The 14,711-nt window shown below is 47.1% G+C and overlaps 6 protein-coding genes across 6 annotated transcripts; 3 read left to right on the top strand and 3 right to left on the bottom strand.

Annotated features, from left to right (window-relative positions):
* Positions 1 to 108: 108 nt before the first annotated feature.
* Positions 109 to 637, top strand: N7487_001929 (CENP-S family protein; the record flags this gene model as incomplete). Its single annotated transcript, XM_056869677.1, has 4 exons — positions 109 to 141; positions 192 to 315; positions 385 to 418; positions 514 to 637. The coding sequence occupies 4 exons, from the start codon at positions 109 to 111 to the stop codon at positions 635 to 637; spliced, it is 315 nt and encodes a 104-aa protein (XP_056734461.1).
* Positions 638 to 2,202: 1,565 nt separating this feature from the next.
* On the top strand, positions 2,203 to 3,053 carry N7487_001928 (uncharacterized protein; the record flags this gene model as incomplete). The annotated part of the gene is made up of 2 exons (XM_056869676.1): positions 2,203 to 2,648; positions 2,711 to 3,053. The coding sequence occupies 2 exons, from the start codon at positions 2,203 to 2,205 to the stop codon at positions 3,051 to 3,053; spliced, it is 789 nt and encodes a 262-aa protein (XP_056734460.1).
* Positions 3,054 to 7,223: 4,170 nt separating this feature from the next.
* N7487_001927 (putative extracellular protein) lies at positions 7,224 to 8,366 on the bottom strand (the record flags this gene model as incomplete). The annotated part of the gene is made up of 1 exon (XM_056869675.1): positions 7,224 to 8,366. The coding sequence occupies one exon, from the start codon at positions 8,364 to 8,366 to the stop codon at positions 7,224 to 7,226; it is 1,143 nt and encodes a 380-aa protein (XP_056734459.1).
* A 1,200-nt stretch (positions 8,367 to 9,566) lies between these two features.
* On the bottom strand, positions 9,567 to 10,533 carry N7487_001926 (TatD family hydrolase; the record flags this gene model as incomplete). Its single annotated transcript, XM_056869674.1, has 2 exons — positions 9,567 to 10,466; positions 10,519 to 10,533. 2 exons carry the CDS (start codon positions 10,531 to 10,533, stop codon positions 9,567 to 9,569), a joined length of 915 nt encoding a protein of 304 aa, XP_056734458.1.
* A 346-nt stretch (positions 10,534 to 10,879) lies between these two features.
* On the bottom strand, positions 10,880 to 12,592 carry N7487_001925 (hexokinase family protein; the record flags this gene model as incomplete). Its single annotated transcript, XM_056869673.1, is given in 2 exon segments — positions 10,880 to 12,071; positions 12,090 to 12,592. The coding sequence occupies 2 exon segments, from the start codon at positions 12,590 to 12,592 to the stop codon at positions 10,880 to 10,882; spliced, it is 1,695 nt and encodes a 564-aa protein (XP_056734457.1).
* A 564-nt stretch (positions 12,593 to 13,156) lies between these two features.
* Positions 13,157 to 14,636, top strand: N7487_001924 (MFS transporter; the record flags this gene model as incomplete). The annotated part of the gene is made up of 3 exons (XM_056869672.1): positions 13,157 to 13,396; positions 13,471 to 13,872; positions 13,932 to 14,636. The coding sequence occupies 3 exons, from the start codon at positions 13,157 to 13,159 to the stop codon at positions 14,634 to 14,636; spliced, it is 1,347 nt and encodes a 448-aa protein (XP_056734456.1).
* Between the last annotated feature and the right edge of the window lie 75 nt (positions 14,637 to 14,711).

Below are 14,711 nucleotides of genomic sequence, written 5' to 3'. Positions count from 1 at the left end.
TGTGTGCCGGATTAGCCGTTAATCCGCGGACGCGTTGTTGGCCAATCAGATCTCGTTGGTTTTATATAGGGACGCGCCCGACTTGTTGTCTTGCACTATCTCGCCACCATGGAGCAGACTGAAGAGGCTAGCTTGGAGGAGGTCAGTGTTAGTAGGATTCTGTCTTATTATTGACTAACTCTCTTTTGTAGCGCTTGAAATCCGCGCTGTGGCTATCCATCGGCAAGATGGTGGATGAGGAGACTATCAAGCTAGGCGTCAATGCCACCCCGCAGTTCATCGGTGCGTTGACAGAGATGGTTTGGGCTCAAATAGGTATGTTTCATTGTGTTACTATTTTATGTCAAGTTACGGCTTTTTGTCCTTGTAACTAACTATTTGCAGAGACGATCAGCCAGGATCTAGAATCCTTTGCGAAGTAAGTAGACACGCGAATGAGTAGCAAATTGGTCCTATTATTCCCGTGGGATATTACATTCAACAAGAAGTATGCTAACCTCATCTATAATCTAGACACGCAGGGAGATCTACCGTCAATGTGTCCGACGTGATGCTACTCGCTCGCCGTAATGAAGGACTGGATTTGATTCTCCGTGCTTTTGTTGAACAAGAAAAGCAACGCCAGGAAGACTCCTGAAGAAGCAGGCCTCGATAAGAACACGTCGCTCACTACCATGCAGCCTCACAGGCCATTGCCAAGGATTACATCGCTTTTAATTCCGGGATTCCCAAATGGAGTAAAATGTGAGTTCAGACGTGATATACCAATATGATTCATTTAAAAAATACATCCCTGGACAGTCAGCATCTTATATTGAGGATTATATCTCTAACTTTTCTCCAAGAAGCTTCCTTGCTTTGTACAACCTTTTGCGCAGAGGCCCAACCTTCTGTACTGTTGCGGTGATGCCACACCGCAACCTCCATTGGCCCGATATGCCTTGTCCCCTAAGGCCCCCTTTGTCTGGGCCGATACCAGCCTCTTTATCCAGATTGGGATCACCCGTCGACGGATATTGTCGTGACTAAAGCTGTGGTTCATCCGACAAGCAGCACCATGACCTTGAAATTTTGCGGGTGACACGCGCTAGCTAGCCCAGATCACAGCCTAAGATGTGAGCAGATACTTGTTTCAATCTGGTCTCATCCCTGTTGGACCACACCTCGTCCCGATTACCCCCACAAACTTCATTTCACCAAGATGATGATATACCATTCCATATGCGGCAGACCCAATTTTAATCTCAAATATCCCCCATTGTACCTCGAATGTTTGTAATGTTTGTACCCACTGCAAACGTGGCGCAGAAGACCCAGTGGAGTGGGCGTAGACGTCATTTTCAATGCGGCGGGTTCGTACAATGGACTCCAGCCGCCATACTTTCGACTTACAATAGTCAATGTACGGCGGTACAATACAGCCACCTGTACGGGCCAATGATAGGTAAGTTACTAAGTTACATAAGTTACCTGAAGGGACTGGGAAGTAGCTCGTGTCGGTGAACGAGATGATACTACGTAGTGGTATATGGAAGGCATGTCACGCATGGAAGGATCTTAAACTAGTTTCCACTATTGCTTAAGCAGCGCTAGTTTCAGTTTATTATATCTTTTTCTAACTTCGTGTCAACTAAAATCTTTGATAAATAAGGTCGCACCGGTGGAGTTCAAGGAGAGTCGCTCAGCAACAGTTGATAATATAAAAGCTGGGATACATGGAAATGAACAACAAAAATTTCCAAGAATAGTACACTGCGGAATAAACAATCTCAGGATAGTTTAAAGTGTAAGGGTCATTGTAGAAACCTTAGAAGATGGGAGTGTTGAAATTGTCTTGGCAGTGTGGCTGGGACAGGTATTTATTTTTATTTTTATTTCTTCACATGACAGGGTGGCAAACGCTCTAACCGGAGACAGCTAGGTGGAACCTTCGAAGTCACACAACCCATGGAACTGACATCACCGAGTGGGTCCTCTGGGGTCATTTAGAGTGTGGCGCAGGCGCTGGACCATTGAGCTGAGAGCTTTTCCCAGGATCGACGTGCAACAGTGCCGCCATCCACTGATCGTCAATTTATCTTCCTCCCTTATAACTCGCTCAAATCCTGTTGCCTGTGTTTCTTTCTTATATTCTCCCCTTGACCCCACGGTCTTTACTGTCAACTTTATACCCACAAAACAAACCACTACTTCTTATACAATATGGGAGCCGGCGGGGTAATCCTCCGGTTTTTCAGCCTCGGTCTGCGTGTTTTGCAGTTCCTCGATGCTGCCGTCATCCTCGGAATTTTCTCGTATTTCTTGGCAGTCCTGTCCAGGAACAACCACTCCATTGCGACATGGATCAAGGCCGTTGAAGGCTTAGCAGGTGCAGCAGCCGCCTACAGTTTGCTAGGCATCATTTTCACCTGCTGCCTGGGCGGCGTAGCCTTCTTTGCATTCCTGGGTGTTGCCCTGGATATATGCTTTGTGGGTGCAATGGTCGCCATCGCTATCCTAACTCGCAAAGGTGTTGGCCAATGTACCGGAACAGTGGACACACCAATGGGCACGGGTAACGCCGACGATGACACTGTTTCCAAGGGTCTGAAATTCGGCATGTCTTGCAAACTGGAGAAGGTCGTTTTCGCAGTGGCGATTATCGGAATGTGAGTTGATCATGAATTACTGATAATCACTGTTATCTGAACTATACTAACATATCGTCTAGCTTCTTCTACTTGACCTCAATCCTCTTCCAAATCCTTCTCGCCCGCCACCACAAGCGCGAGAAGCGTTTCGGTCCCTCACCCACCAACGGCTACACCCACGGTAGCCGCAAGGCCTTCTGGCGCCGTAACAAGAACAACCCCGAAGCTGCTGTTGCCGGCAGCGCCGATACTCTGCCCGGCCACCCAACCCCATATGATGTCGAGATGGGTGCTGAGCCCAAGATCGAGAAGGGATGGTTCAACTCTTGGGGCAAAAACAAGAACACCGCCAATCCTCCGGCTGCTGCCCCGGCTGCAGGTGCTTATGGCTATGGTAACTCGGCGTACACTGGCAACATCTAGGTTGCTGGTGTAGGATATTTGCTGCTCCAAGTATCTTCGTCTGACTGGACTGGTGCTCGTGCACTGGTCAAATGATTCTATGACCCTTTTGTGTTATTTGAGAGCCAAGATACCACTGCTATGCTTGTGATTAGATTGGATTGTACAATATGATGGAGGATATCTGGCGAGCATACTTGGGTCTTTCGAGACTAGCTAGCCACATTTTTAATATTAATCAATACACTGCTTTGTCAATATTTTTCTACACCGTGCAGCCTCGTCGGGGGTCTAATCTAGATTCGAGTTTCATGTTCCTGGACGTAATGCGACAATGGCATTCTGCCTCACTTTCCGCATGCGTCAATATATGGTAACATACCGGATTCGATCATGTGGGAAACAAATATATACCATGGGTTTACTAATCATGCCTTGGAAACATGTCAAAAAAAAAAAAAAAAAAAAAAAAGGATAAGCCACAGGGTGGTAGTAACTTCGTGTGCATACTCTACATAATGTACTGAAAAGGAAGCTCATCAAGGGCAATGAACTGAATGATATGAAATGGTCAATGCAAAACAGGAGAAAGTAATAACTATGTAGAGCCCACGGTCGCAAGTCTGATACAGGCCGCGGAACTCTGTGCCAGGACCGAACTGGGATATTTTGATATCATAAAGCAACTCCTGGCAATTGTAAAAGCTGTTGCTTTGCCTCCAAATACATCATTCTATCGCCTTTTCGTATTTTCTGGTTCGCTCACAAGTTCGCCCAACATTTTGCAATGTGAAGTCCGGATGTTTTCAATCTCCTTCTCTAGCGGTTGGGATTTGGTGTGGAGCAGTTCCCTTGAAGAAACCTCATCTGCGGGGGGAATTTGAGTGACACTGACACATGTCTTTTCCATCTTTAACACGTATCACTGGTGTGGAGAGTAGACACACCTAGAACCCAATATTACAAAATTTGTCCTCGGGTACTATTTCTCTGCACCGTGAGGGGAACGAAGCCTCAAGGGCTCGGAAAAGACCCCATAGGTGCGAGGCCTCCTGGTTGTTGGATGAGATAGGCAAACACCTCGACAACCCAATATACCAGGATTCAGGAACCATGAGGACCCAGATCATCATGGTCTCACACATTGTTGAACCTCCATATCTTGTCCTCTTTGCTCAGAATCCCACAGCATGCGCCGCTTCTCTCGCGGATACATGAGTGGTGTAAATAAGCTGGCGGTCGCCTGTACATCAAGCGCTGGGGATTTTTATCCTTGCAGTACTGTTGTGCGAATGAATTATTTGTGGGGTTATCACTCGGCCCAATGAGGGAAAGGAAGAATATTAGAGGGAACAGATGAAGTCCCCAGGGCTCGGAGCAGACCCTATAGGCATAAGGTCCCCCTGTTGTTCCCGGAATTCTATACCATGACTCGAGGTAAGAACCGGTAGCATTTCCAGGCCCTAAGACCTCATGTTTTGTCGTCGGAACTCTATGCCAAAAGAGCAGGGAGCGGTCGAGTCGCCATTTCTCGCGCTTCATGACTTTCAAAGCGTGTTTAGTATATAGTCTGACCGACGACGATGAGGCTTAGCGACACCACGGAATTGTGAAAGGCTTAGTGCCGAAGCAGTATTCAAGAAGAGCGTTGGTAACATGCGCGCAGGAAGTTGAAGAGAGCGAATCCGATTGTATGCCTCAACTATGAGCGTTGCACCAATTGTCCTGTGTGTCTCTCCTACACACAAGGGAGCATAAGTTGAAACCCAACCTGAGTCAGGCATTCTTTGTGGAGGTAGTCGGGAACTTGACAAAGGCCAACGCTGGTCTGGTATGAGCCAGGCGAGAGCAATATCCACATCACGGCACTCATCTCAATGGTTTGAATGGATGTGATATAGAACTCTCCGGGGCTTCTCTGGAGTGGAGGTTGGGAGAATCCCGCATGATGATTATACAGGCGACAAAAATGGCGGTACAAACCTCTAGGAAGTTGTACGGCTGGTCGACCCGAAAGAGCATATCTGTGGTTACCACACCATCTCGTCGGTTATTTGGAAGGTGGCAGCTTCCAGTAATAACTGGAGAGCATTTGGCGTATCGTTTGGGAGATTGGCATAGTATCCCATCAGTCTTTAACGGTGACTGGAAGATATGATGTATGATGCGGCCTATAATTTTCAAGGCAGCCACATCTGCGAGGATCCAATGCCTCGTACGATCCGAATCGCGGCTCAGATATATATAGATGGTCACTTTGCTGAACAAAAGAAAGAAGGATTTTGCTAACTGCACGCGATTGCAGCTGGTATGTGCGATGAACTCTTTGTATTCTGTGTACCCAAGTATCATTGCTTAGCTCATCTTGAAGATTGTTGCAGGGAATTTCTCGCCGAAGGCTCGAAAGTACGGATATTGTTCTCTGCTCCAACCGTGGGAGGCAAGGTAAGATGACACATATCGAGATGTTTCGCGACAGGAGTAATTTAGATGGCATTGAATTGCTTCTCCAGGAAGCATAGGCCTCGATGTTGACATACTGAGCGCCGTGCGCTACATGGATCGGGTATGGGACTGATTCTCCGGGGGAAACGGAGTATTGGGAGAACACATGGAAAGATTATCGAATGCAGAGCGTATGCGAAATGCGAATGCTAAGAACTGTCCTTGTCCGTAGTCTTTTCTGTTTGCCCTTCAAGCCGCTCATCGATAGACAAGGCTGTGTAAGCCCTTGCGGAGCCCTAGTCGCTCCTTCGTACCATAATAGTAGCAGCCGGTAGAAAGCAATGCCGAGTGCCATCAAGCGTCAGATAGACTCGCTCAAGAGGAAGGCCTTGGGACAAGCCTGTGATCAATCACACCATAGTTGATCTGGCCGAAATTGTAGTGCGAGCCATCCATATTGTATCGCACAAGATTACCTGTCTTATATAGAGTATCTGTGTTAGTGTCTTGGAATTGTGTAATTACAAGAGACTGATAAAATGACCCTGCACTTCCAGTTGGGCATTTGATTCACCGGAATCATTAATCATTTGTCTCTTTCAAATGAATGCTCTGGGATAAAGCCTTCATCATTAGATTTGGATTTTAGATTGGAATTGAAAAAGTCATTATGGTGGAATCTGTGAGACGACAGAGATCTGGGTAAGTGAATAAGAGAGAAGTAAACAGAGTCGCGCTTTTAACTGAAGCGGGGGTGGGGAAGCGCGTATTCCCGGGTATCTCCGTGCCGATGCCGCCCCCGGAGGACCGTCACGACGCGACAGCCTGGCAGCCGCAAGTCTGTACCTATTGATAACGTAGCGTTGATGTTTTCTCGATATATAAGATGACTCTTTGGTTTCATTGGCTGTAGTGCGAAAATAACTACTAAATATACACCATGGAGAAGTGAGGATCATACTACCATGGAAGAAACAAACCTTGATTGTAGTATGTAGCAGTATAAATGGGCAATCATAAATGTTCTTTAACTGGACAAAGGGTACAATGAGAAGGAGGGGTGGGTGGCCTCTTATACCCCCATGAACATGCGTACCTTCCCTAAATGGCCAGATCACTTGCACCTTCCATGTCAACATCACATGTGTCCATCGCACCTTCCCAATCCGGACACGGATATTTGCTTACACGTAGGGTCTTTGGCCCTTAGAAAGGAGCCCTGGAGCTAGTGTCGCACTTGCATTCACGCACTTTGACTACATATTACCTACATGTATACCAGAACAATTCAAATGATAACATTTTGTAGCTCAATTTTAAATCCTGTAATGTTTAAGAATCCCGGCTGGACACGTATGGAATCTGCAAAAGAATTATATCGTTCCTCGCAGATTGTTGAAATAAAGAGGTGTATAGCATAACCAAAGTTCAGAATTGAAATTAACACGAGGAATCATTAGATAGCTTGGCATTACAATACCATCAACATAGGGACATCAACTGATCGCTTAACAGGTCATGGGTAGAGAAAAAAAAATAGGAACAATACAAAGTGCCCAATAAGCGGGCTAGAAGGAAGCATAAAGAGTCAAAGTCCGAACAAAGACCGAATGTAGCGAGCGAAGTTGACTCGACTAATTCGGTCTAGAGACTGGTGGGACTTGAAATACCCAATGGCATGTATCCCAAAAAGAAGGGGAGAAAACAATCGGCAAGAGAAAGGAAAAGTAGAAAAATGAAACCCCTCTAATGGAGGCCAGTGATAACGCCTGAGCGGCAGATAGTGCCAGCAGCGACGGGGCCCATGAACACGGGTTTTCCGTTAGAGCAAATGGCAAAGGAAAATCCATCGGGAGAACAGATGAGATCCCCAGAGTGGCAAGACCATTGACCAACATAGTCGGCGAACTGGTTGCTGGATGAGGCCTCGGGGGAGAGAACACGAGAGTCAGCGGCGGTGGGAGTACTGGCGGCCTCGGCGATCTTGGACGAAGCCTTGGTGGAGATGGTAGTAGCTGGCTTTTTCTCGGGCTTGGGCGTGCTGGTGGTGGCGGGCTTGGTCACAGCCTTGGAGCTGCTGCTGGTGGCAGGCTTTGTCGTGGACTGGTTGATGCTATTGAGGAAGGGAGCACTGTCGGAGCACTTGTAGCCCGGGCCGTCAGCCTTTCCAATGAGCTTGGGACCAGGCTTGGGGAAGTGAACGGCCTGGCCCTCAATGGTCACACATTTTCCAGCCTGGCCAGCGTTGGCAACGAAGAGCTCAGGGAGACTATCGAAGCTGTTCTTGGCATTTGTGGTCTGGGTATTGGCCTTGTTGTTGGGGCCCTTCTTGGTGGTCTTCTCATCGAGTGTCTGCTTGGGGGCCTCCTTGACCTCACGGTTCTCGGAGTTGATAGTAGCGTTGCGGTTGCTGGAGCCACCAATGGTGATCATAGCGCAGTTCATGTACATCTCGCGGTTGCCAACCTTGTTGAACCACGTCCAAGCGAAGAGAGCATTGCCAGATGGTGCGTCCGAGGGGACATCAAACTGGTACTTCTTCGCAATAGGGCAGTCACCCTCGATAGACTCAATGACCTTGAAGGTCTTACCTTGGTCATACGTCAGGGCAAGCTGGCATGAGCCACCGTCATGGACAGCACTGCCTTCCAGTGTCATCTCTTGGCTCGAGCCTGGCGCCCATGTATCCACGGCCTCGAAGTCATCATTGGCGTAGCCTTTGCACGGGTAGTCGCTACCAGAGGTGGAGAGGGGGTTGGTATAAGAGTAATCCTTCTCACCCTTGGCATCCTTGTTGAGCGGACTGCGGATAGGGTATGGCTTGCTCAACTGCATGTGAGCCGAGACAGTGCTAGCCAAAAGGCCAGATAGGATCAATGTGGCCTTCATTATGATTGAAATGTTTCTATACGCCTTGTTAGCCTGAGCCTGATAATTGGTAACATGAAGAGTAAAGAAGGAGGCACTCCCCAACGGCTCACTTACAGCGTCTTTTTGAGAACTTTTGTATAGACTTTTGATCTATTGAGATGATGCTAAACACGCAGCCGACAAGGTCAATTATAAGAGTATAAAGGCTTGAGAGAAAATAAATTCTGGGTTGTCGACAGCAATTAGTATAAATATAGGATCGGTAGACCATAACATTCCACATAACTCCACGGAGGAATGGCAGATACCATCATGTCGCGGCCTCTGCCCATGCGATGGTGGTCTGGATGGCCCTCGCAACGTAAAGAATGTCAACACACGGTTGTCCTCCGCTATCATACTATGTCTTTATCTTCGTATACGAAGTCAGCAGCAAATTATTGATATCTCACGCAATTAATGAATCTGTATTGTACCTCGATAGATGAATTAGACAAGTCATACAAATATCATCTCGATTTTGTTTTGTTTAGATACCCAGATCGCCAGCAAAGCATCTAGGAGAACCCCACTGTTGGGTGGCAACGACTTGAGGGGCAATTTTGGATTGTACACACAATGGCCGCTCAGGCATCAAATGCGAAAAAGAAGAGACGGCTTCCTTCATTCCAAGCTGCATTAATCTCCGTGGGCTTGGAATCTTGACATGATGTCAGAAAGGCAAAAAGGGACGCGTCTCAATTATTTATGGCTGTCAAATGTCCGGCAATCAGGTCCCGGAATCCACCCAAACTCCATCCTGTGTAACTCCTTTCTTCACATCGTGGGCTGTGTAATACAGTTGGTTTGGGGCTCGGCCTCAAGTCCGGGGCAAGCCCTAAGGGGCCGTGGAACCCCTGTCTTCCTCCCCCTGCATGCCTACCCAGGGCACCAATCAGGATTTCCGAAGCCAAGGGATTTGTTTACATCCACGCTAATCTATGAAGGTTTCTTCTAATTATGTTCATGGCGTGGACAAAAGCTTGTTGCTGCGCGATCTGCATGGTGCTCTTCGAGGTACACACTGCGCATCGCTCTATTAATTGAACATGCTCTGAATGAATTTTAAATATCGACAGTTCCAATTCTCCAAGTATATTAGTAGTTAAAATTAGGTGGATAATTTATCGTGTTTTGTCCCTTGACTCAAAATTTATATATTGGTTCAAAGATATATATTCACAACCAAAACATCCGACTGCTATTATTCCAAGCAGCCTCTGCTACTTCTTCCATAGCAATGCCCTTCAAACCCGCCACAACTAACCCCACATGCTCCATAAAACAACTCTCATTGCGTGTCTTGACCATTTGTCCCAGTATAAACTTGTTATGTTTCCGACTCGCAGGCAAAGGTCTCGCAGTTTCTAGATAACCCGCGATTTTGGGATCATTAGATAAGACCTCACACCACGGGGCATCTGTCTCCAGCTGCAACTTGTCCAATGGGATACTTTTAACCATTTCCAACTGTTCATCCGTACGGAATGAGACACCGTTGACACTAATCTCAAGACCCAGTTCCACCAGCTGGAGCATCTCCCCCTTCGTCCCCGCAAAAGAATGCACCAGCCCACCACGCGGCAGTCTTGGCAGAAAAGGCTTGATGATGGAGATAAAGTCTTCAGCTGATTCACGAACATGCAAGAACAGTGGTAATTGGAATTGCACGGCTAACTCTAATTGCTCGCGGAACGCGCGTTGCTGCGTCTCCTTATCGGCCCGATCCAGGTACTCGTAGTCCAGCCCGATTTCCCCAAACGCAGCCAGAGGCGACGGGTTCTCGGCCATGAGTGTTTCGCCCAGTTCACGCAGCTCGTTGAGATATTGTGATTCTGGCTGTTCGTATATTTCGGCGGCATGGTAAGGATGCACGCCTAAGGTCATTTTGCACATCGTAGGGAACTCCCTCACTGCCCGGAGATTTTGTTTCGCACCTTCCAGAGTCATGGTGGTGAGCATGGTCTTTTCACACCCATGTTCTCGGGCTCTTTTCAGGACTTCTGCAAAATCGGGTTCGTGATACTGCTTTCCTCGGTAGATGCCTTGGAATTGGTCTGCAGTGAATGTGACGGCAACCTGTCGCGAGTCTTAGTTAAAATTCGAGAAACAATGAAAGGAGTTTGCTCACATCGAAAAACTTCATTGTGATTATTCGTATTTAGTGGAAGATCGTGATGGAAAGGAAGGGAAAAATCTTGCGTTCGGCGTTCTTGGCGGCTTCGAACTAAATAGGGCTGATATATATTGGCAATCAGGTTTTTGGAGGCTTGATAATGAAAGGCTACGCCGCGGACAGTACAAAATTCTTGAAGTAGATCTTCGATTCAAATGACATTAACAGGGCGTTCAATAGAACGACATGGAAATGTACCGATGTCGGCCAAAGTGGGGCTTGTTTTTCTGTTGTGGGCGTACCTGCGAGGGGAAGAATGGGATATATATCTTATAATGCATCTATATGACTATGAACTGGGGGAAATTGATGATATCTAATTACGAGTAACCTTTATTTCGCCAATTTCCCCCGATGCCGTTCCTGCAAGGACACCAGTTCCGATGATCCCGCCATCACTGGCCTCCCGTAAGAAGACACTTTTCCCTCCTACTTGAGGACCAGCTCGAAGTAGCAGTCGATCAATATATCTCTGTGTAGTTTCTTTATAATGAGGATAGTGTTGGATCACTCCCCCGGAGAAAGCAACAGCGAGCTCCTCGGGCCCGCTATTCCAACCTGGAGTTGACGATGAGACTGACTCGGGGTCCGTTTGTTTAGTACCTCCAGCTTCCGTTTTAACATTTTCTCCATTGGTGCAATTGGGAGCCGTGTTGCCTAGTTGGACTTCATTGGTGCAGGCTAGCAGACCAACAACCGCAGATGCCACCAACGAGGCCGCTCGATCCTGTACAGCTGAGGAAATGGCTCGAATATCACGGGCGTACTCAGGCGACCAGGTCCAATCACTCCCAGGAGATGGTTGAAGTGTCTTGGACAACTCACTTGCAAGGCGTTCATCGGACAGAGAAGAGGCAACAACGAGGGAGAGGTAGTCTGTTGAAAGAGAATATTCCTCAACCAACTTCAGCGGCAATTTAGAGCGCTCTATTCCCAAAACTCCATGGAACCAATCATAACAGACGATGCGGACAAGCTCGCCAGTGTATCTGCCGCCGATCATATATTCCATTGGCTGGAAACCAGGTCTTTTGCAATTTCTATCCAGCTGAAAGTCCCACTTATTTCGAATACCAAGCTCATCAAAAGAAGCCGCTGCAGTGGAGAGAGTCCATTCAGTCGAGATGAGTGTTTCTTGTGCGTCGGGATGTTTTTCAAGAATGCTTTTAGTTTTGGATTCATGCAAATCGGCAAGTTTCATGGGAACAGTCGTGTTGCACCCCGCTCCCACGATTAGACCCATAACAACGCGGGTGTTGGGCAAGGAAGGGATGGAGTACGCCAGTGAAGCAAGGGTCGCTGTCGTATCATTGATCATGACTGCAACTTTCAGTTTAGGAAGAGAGAATAGCCTGCGGCGTTTAGCAGGCATGTTCATTTCATCTCCATGAGTTGAATATGTGTGTCGTTCATATCCATTCAGTAAGGCTTGGCGGAGATTGAGGTCTGAGTTTAGAGAAAAGCCTTTCCCTGTCGGCATCAAGATGGCTTCATCGAGGGAATCTTGTCTACAATGGGTTAGTCACAGCAACGCATGGCCAAGTCTGGGGGAATAGCTATACTTTATAGGTAGGCAAAATGAAATACCTGTTGTTATTTGATCAATTCGCTCTTCACTTGGGTTGGCCAGTCTGTCTGCCACCACCTCGGCGATACAGTCTCCAATCCATGTGAACAGGTCAATAGAATGATCCTTCCGTAGATGTTCTTCAATAGGCCATGCTTTCTCTAATGTGCGCCGTACGCGTGGATGTCCTTCGACATGTTGATCTCCTAGGAGGTCGATGAAGGCCACCCGTAGGTAGGATAGACCAAAATAGACAGCAAGATAACGCCCTGTTTCATGACCCGTTGGAAGACAGGTAAGGGCTGTTGGAATAAAGTGTTCTGAAGATTCTGCAGCCAACTTTTTATAAGACGATGACAGCCGACAGGACAAATCATACAAGGTCTCGAGTTGAACCCGAAAAGGCTGAAGGAACTCCTTTATATTAGGCTTTTTTAAGGAGATCTGCGAGTTTGTGGCCATTTCATCTAAAAAAATTGGGATGTGACGTGGCTTTTTCCCAAGTTGGAAAGGTTGAAGACTTGAGAGACATCCCGAGGTCGCGGATAAACAAGCGCTGATGGAGAGAATACCACCACGTGACCGGCATTTATCATAATGCTACATTACTTTTTAGGATGAATCCATTTCGATGGTTGACAGGGTTCTATGGTATATACTATTGCTTCATTCTTGGCGCATTTGATAGCTTTTTATATCATCCTTCGGCCTCTAGGGTTTCATGTTAGCTTTGGGATGCTGCCCTTGAACATTCAATATGGTTAATGGGCGTTTTAATTAGAAGTGAAAAATAGTGTTAATAAATTTGAAGAAAAAGATAGTGAGATTGGAACTAGATAGAACTTATAAATCCCCTTTATGGACAGGGATAGCGCTATAAATCCGCACATATAGAATATCGGGGTTACATTCGCCAGTTGTTTCCCCCGCATATTCCATGGATGTCAGACTCTCATATAGCCCCTCAATCTCACGCTTCTCACTGTCACCTTCAACCTTTCAAATTTGGAAGTGACACCGCCAGAAATGAGTAGAAGTGAGAATTCGAACCCGTCATCTTGGCCACCAACGCCAGACGAACCTGAATACCAATATACGCCCGAAGCTACACCTTCAGAGACCGACGAGACTCCACCTTTACATGCAGTAAACGTCGCACCAAGATGGAACGAGTCAAAAACAACCATATGGAAGGTGACTGCCACGTTTTGGTGTGCATTTGTGATGGGATCCAATGATGCTGCATATGGAGCAATCATTCCCTATGTTTGTGTCACCAACTCAGCTTTGACCTGACTGTGCTGTATAAATTAGCTGACCATCTTACTTGAACCTTTCAGCTAGAGGTTTACTATCAAAAAAACTACACGATCATTTCCCTAGTGTTCCTTTCGCCCTTTGTGGGATATACTGTATCCGCTATCCTGAGCAATTTAATCCATCAGACTTTCGGCCGACGAGGAATCACAATAATTGCCCCAACTTGCCATGTGATTGCATTTGCAGTCATATCTGCCCACCCGCCCTTTCCAGTACTGGTGATTATGTATATTCTGGTTGGCTTGGGGAGTGGATTTCACAATGCGGCGTGGAATGTATGGATCGGGAACATGGCGAACTCGCACGAGGTACTCGGTTTCTTCCATGGGTTCTATGGTGTGGGGGCCACGATCAGCCCTCTCGTTGCTACCAGTCTAATTATCAAAGCTGGATGGGAATGGTATTCTTATTACTATCTGATGGTATCTCGGTCTTCCCTACAACCACCACTGGATATCGACAAACTAACGATCAAATATAGACTGGAGCAGCTTTTATAGCCCTCATTTACTCCACTAGCGCTTTTTGGGGTGAAACTGGGAGCAAGTATCAAGAAGAGAATCCCAGTTTCCCTGGCAGGGGAGGAGTATTCGCTCAAACACGCCTTGCCCTCACATATAAGGTCACCTGGATATGCGCCATCTTCCTCTTTCTCTATGGTGGAATTGAGGTAGCAATCGGCGGATGGATTGTTGTCTTTATGACAAACGTTCGACACGGCGACCCATTTGAATCTGGAATGGCAGAGACAGGCTTCTGGCTTGGCATCACAGTCGGTCGGTTCGTGCTAGGGTTTGTATCACCACGAATCGGAGAGAAGTTGTCCATCGCTATATACATTTTGCTTGCAATTGCCCTTGAGCTCATCTTCTGGCTCGTGCCTGAGTTTATCGTGTCCGCGGTTGCGGTTGCATTTGTTGGATTCTTTATGGGGACTATTTTCCCGGGTGTTGTGATTGTGGCGACACGATTGTTACCGAAGAATCTTCATGTTGCCGCCATTGGATTTGCGGCTGCATTTTCTATGGGTGGTGGTGCTGTTTTCCCATTCATGATTGGCGCCATTGCCCAGGCCAAGGGGGTGATGGTGCTGCAGCCGATCTTGCTTGCCATGCTGGCTGTCTCATTGGGAATTTGGGCAATGATTTTCCGGCTTCCCCAGCACGAGGTATCACATCAAGTCTGAACAGAAATACAAAATTAGAAACGGTTGGCGCAATATAGTTCATATTCTTGGGCTACAGTGTTCTGGGATTTCAAT

The sequence above is a fragment of the Penicillium crustosum genome, assembly GCF_028827405.1.
Source record: "Penicillium crustosum strain IBT 35664 chromosome Unknown utg000001l_segment0_segment0, whole genome shotgun sequence".
Lineage (NCBI taxonomy): Eukaryota > Fungi > Ascomycota > Eurotiomycetes > Eurotiales > Aspergillaceae > Penicillium > Penicillium crustosum.
Note: the sequence above shows the minus strand (reverse complement) of the source record. Positions and strands in the feature narration are given on the sequence as shown.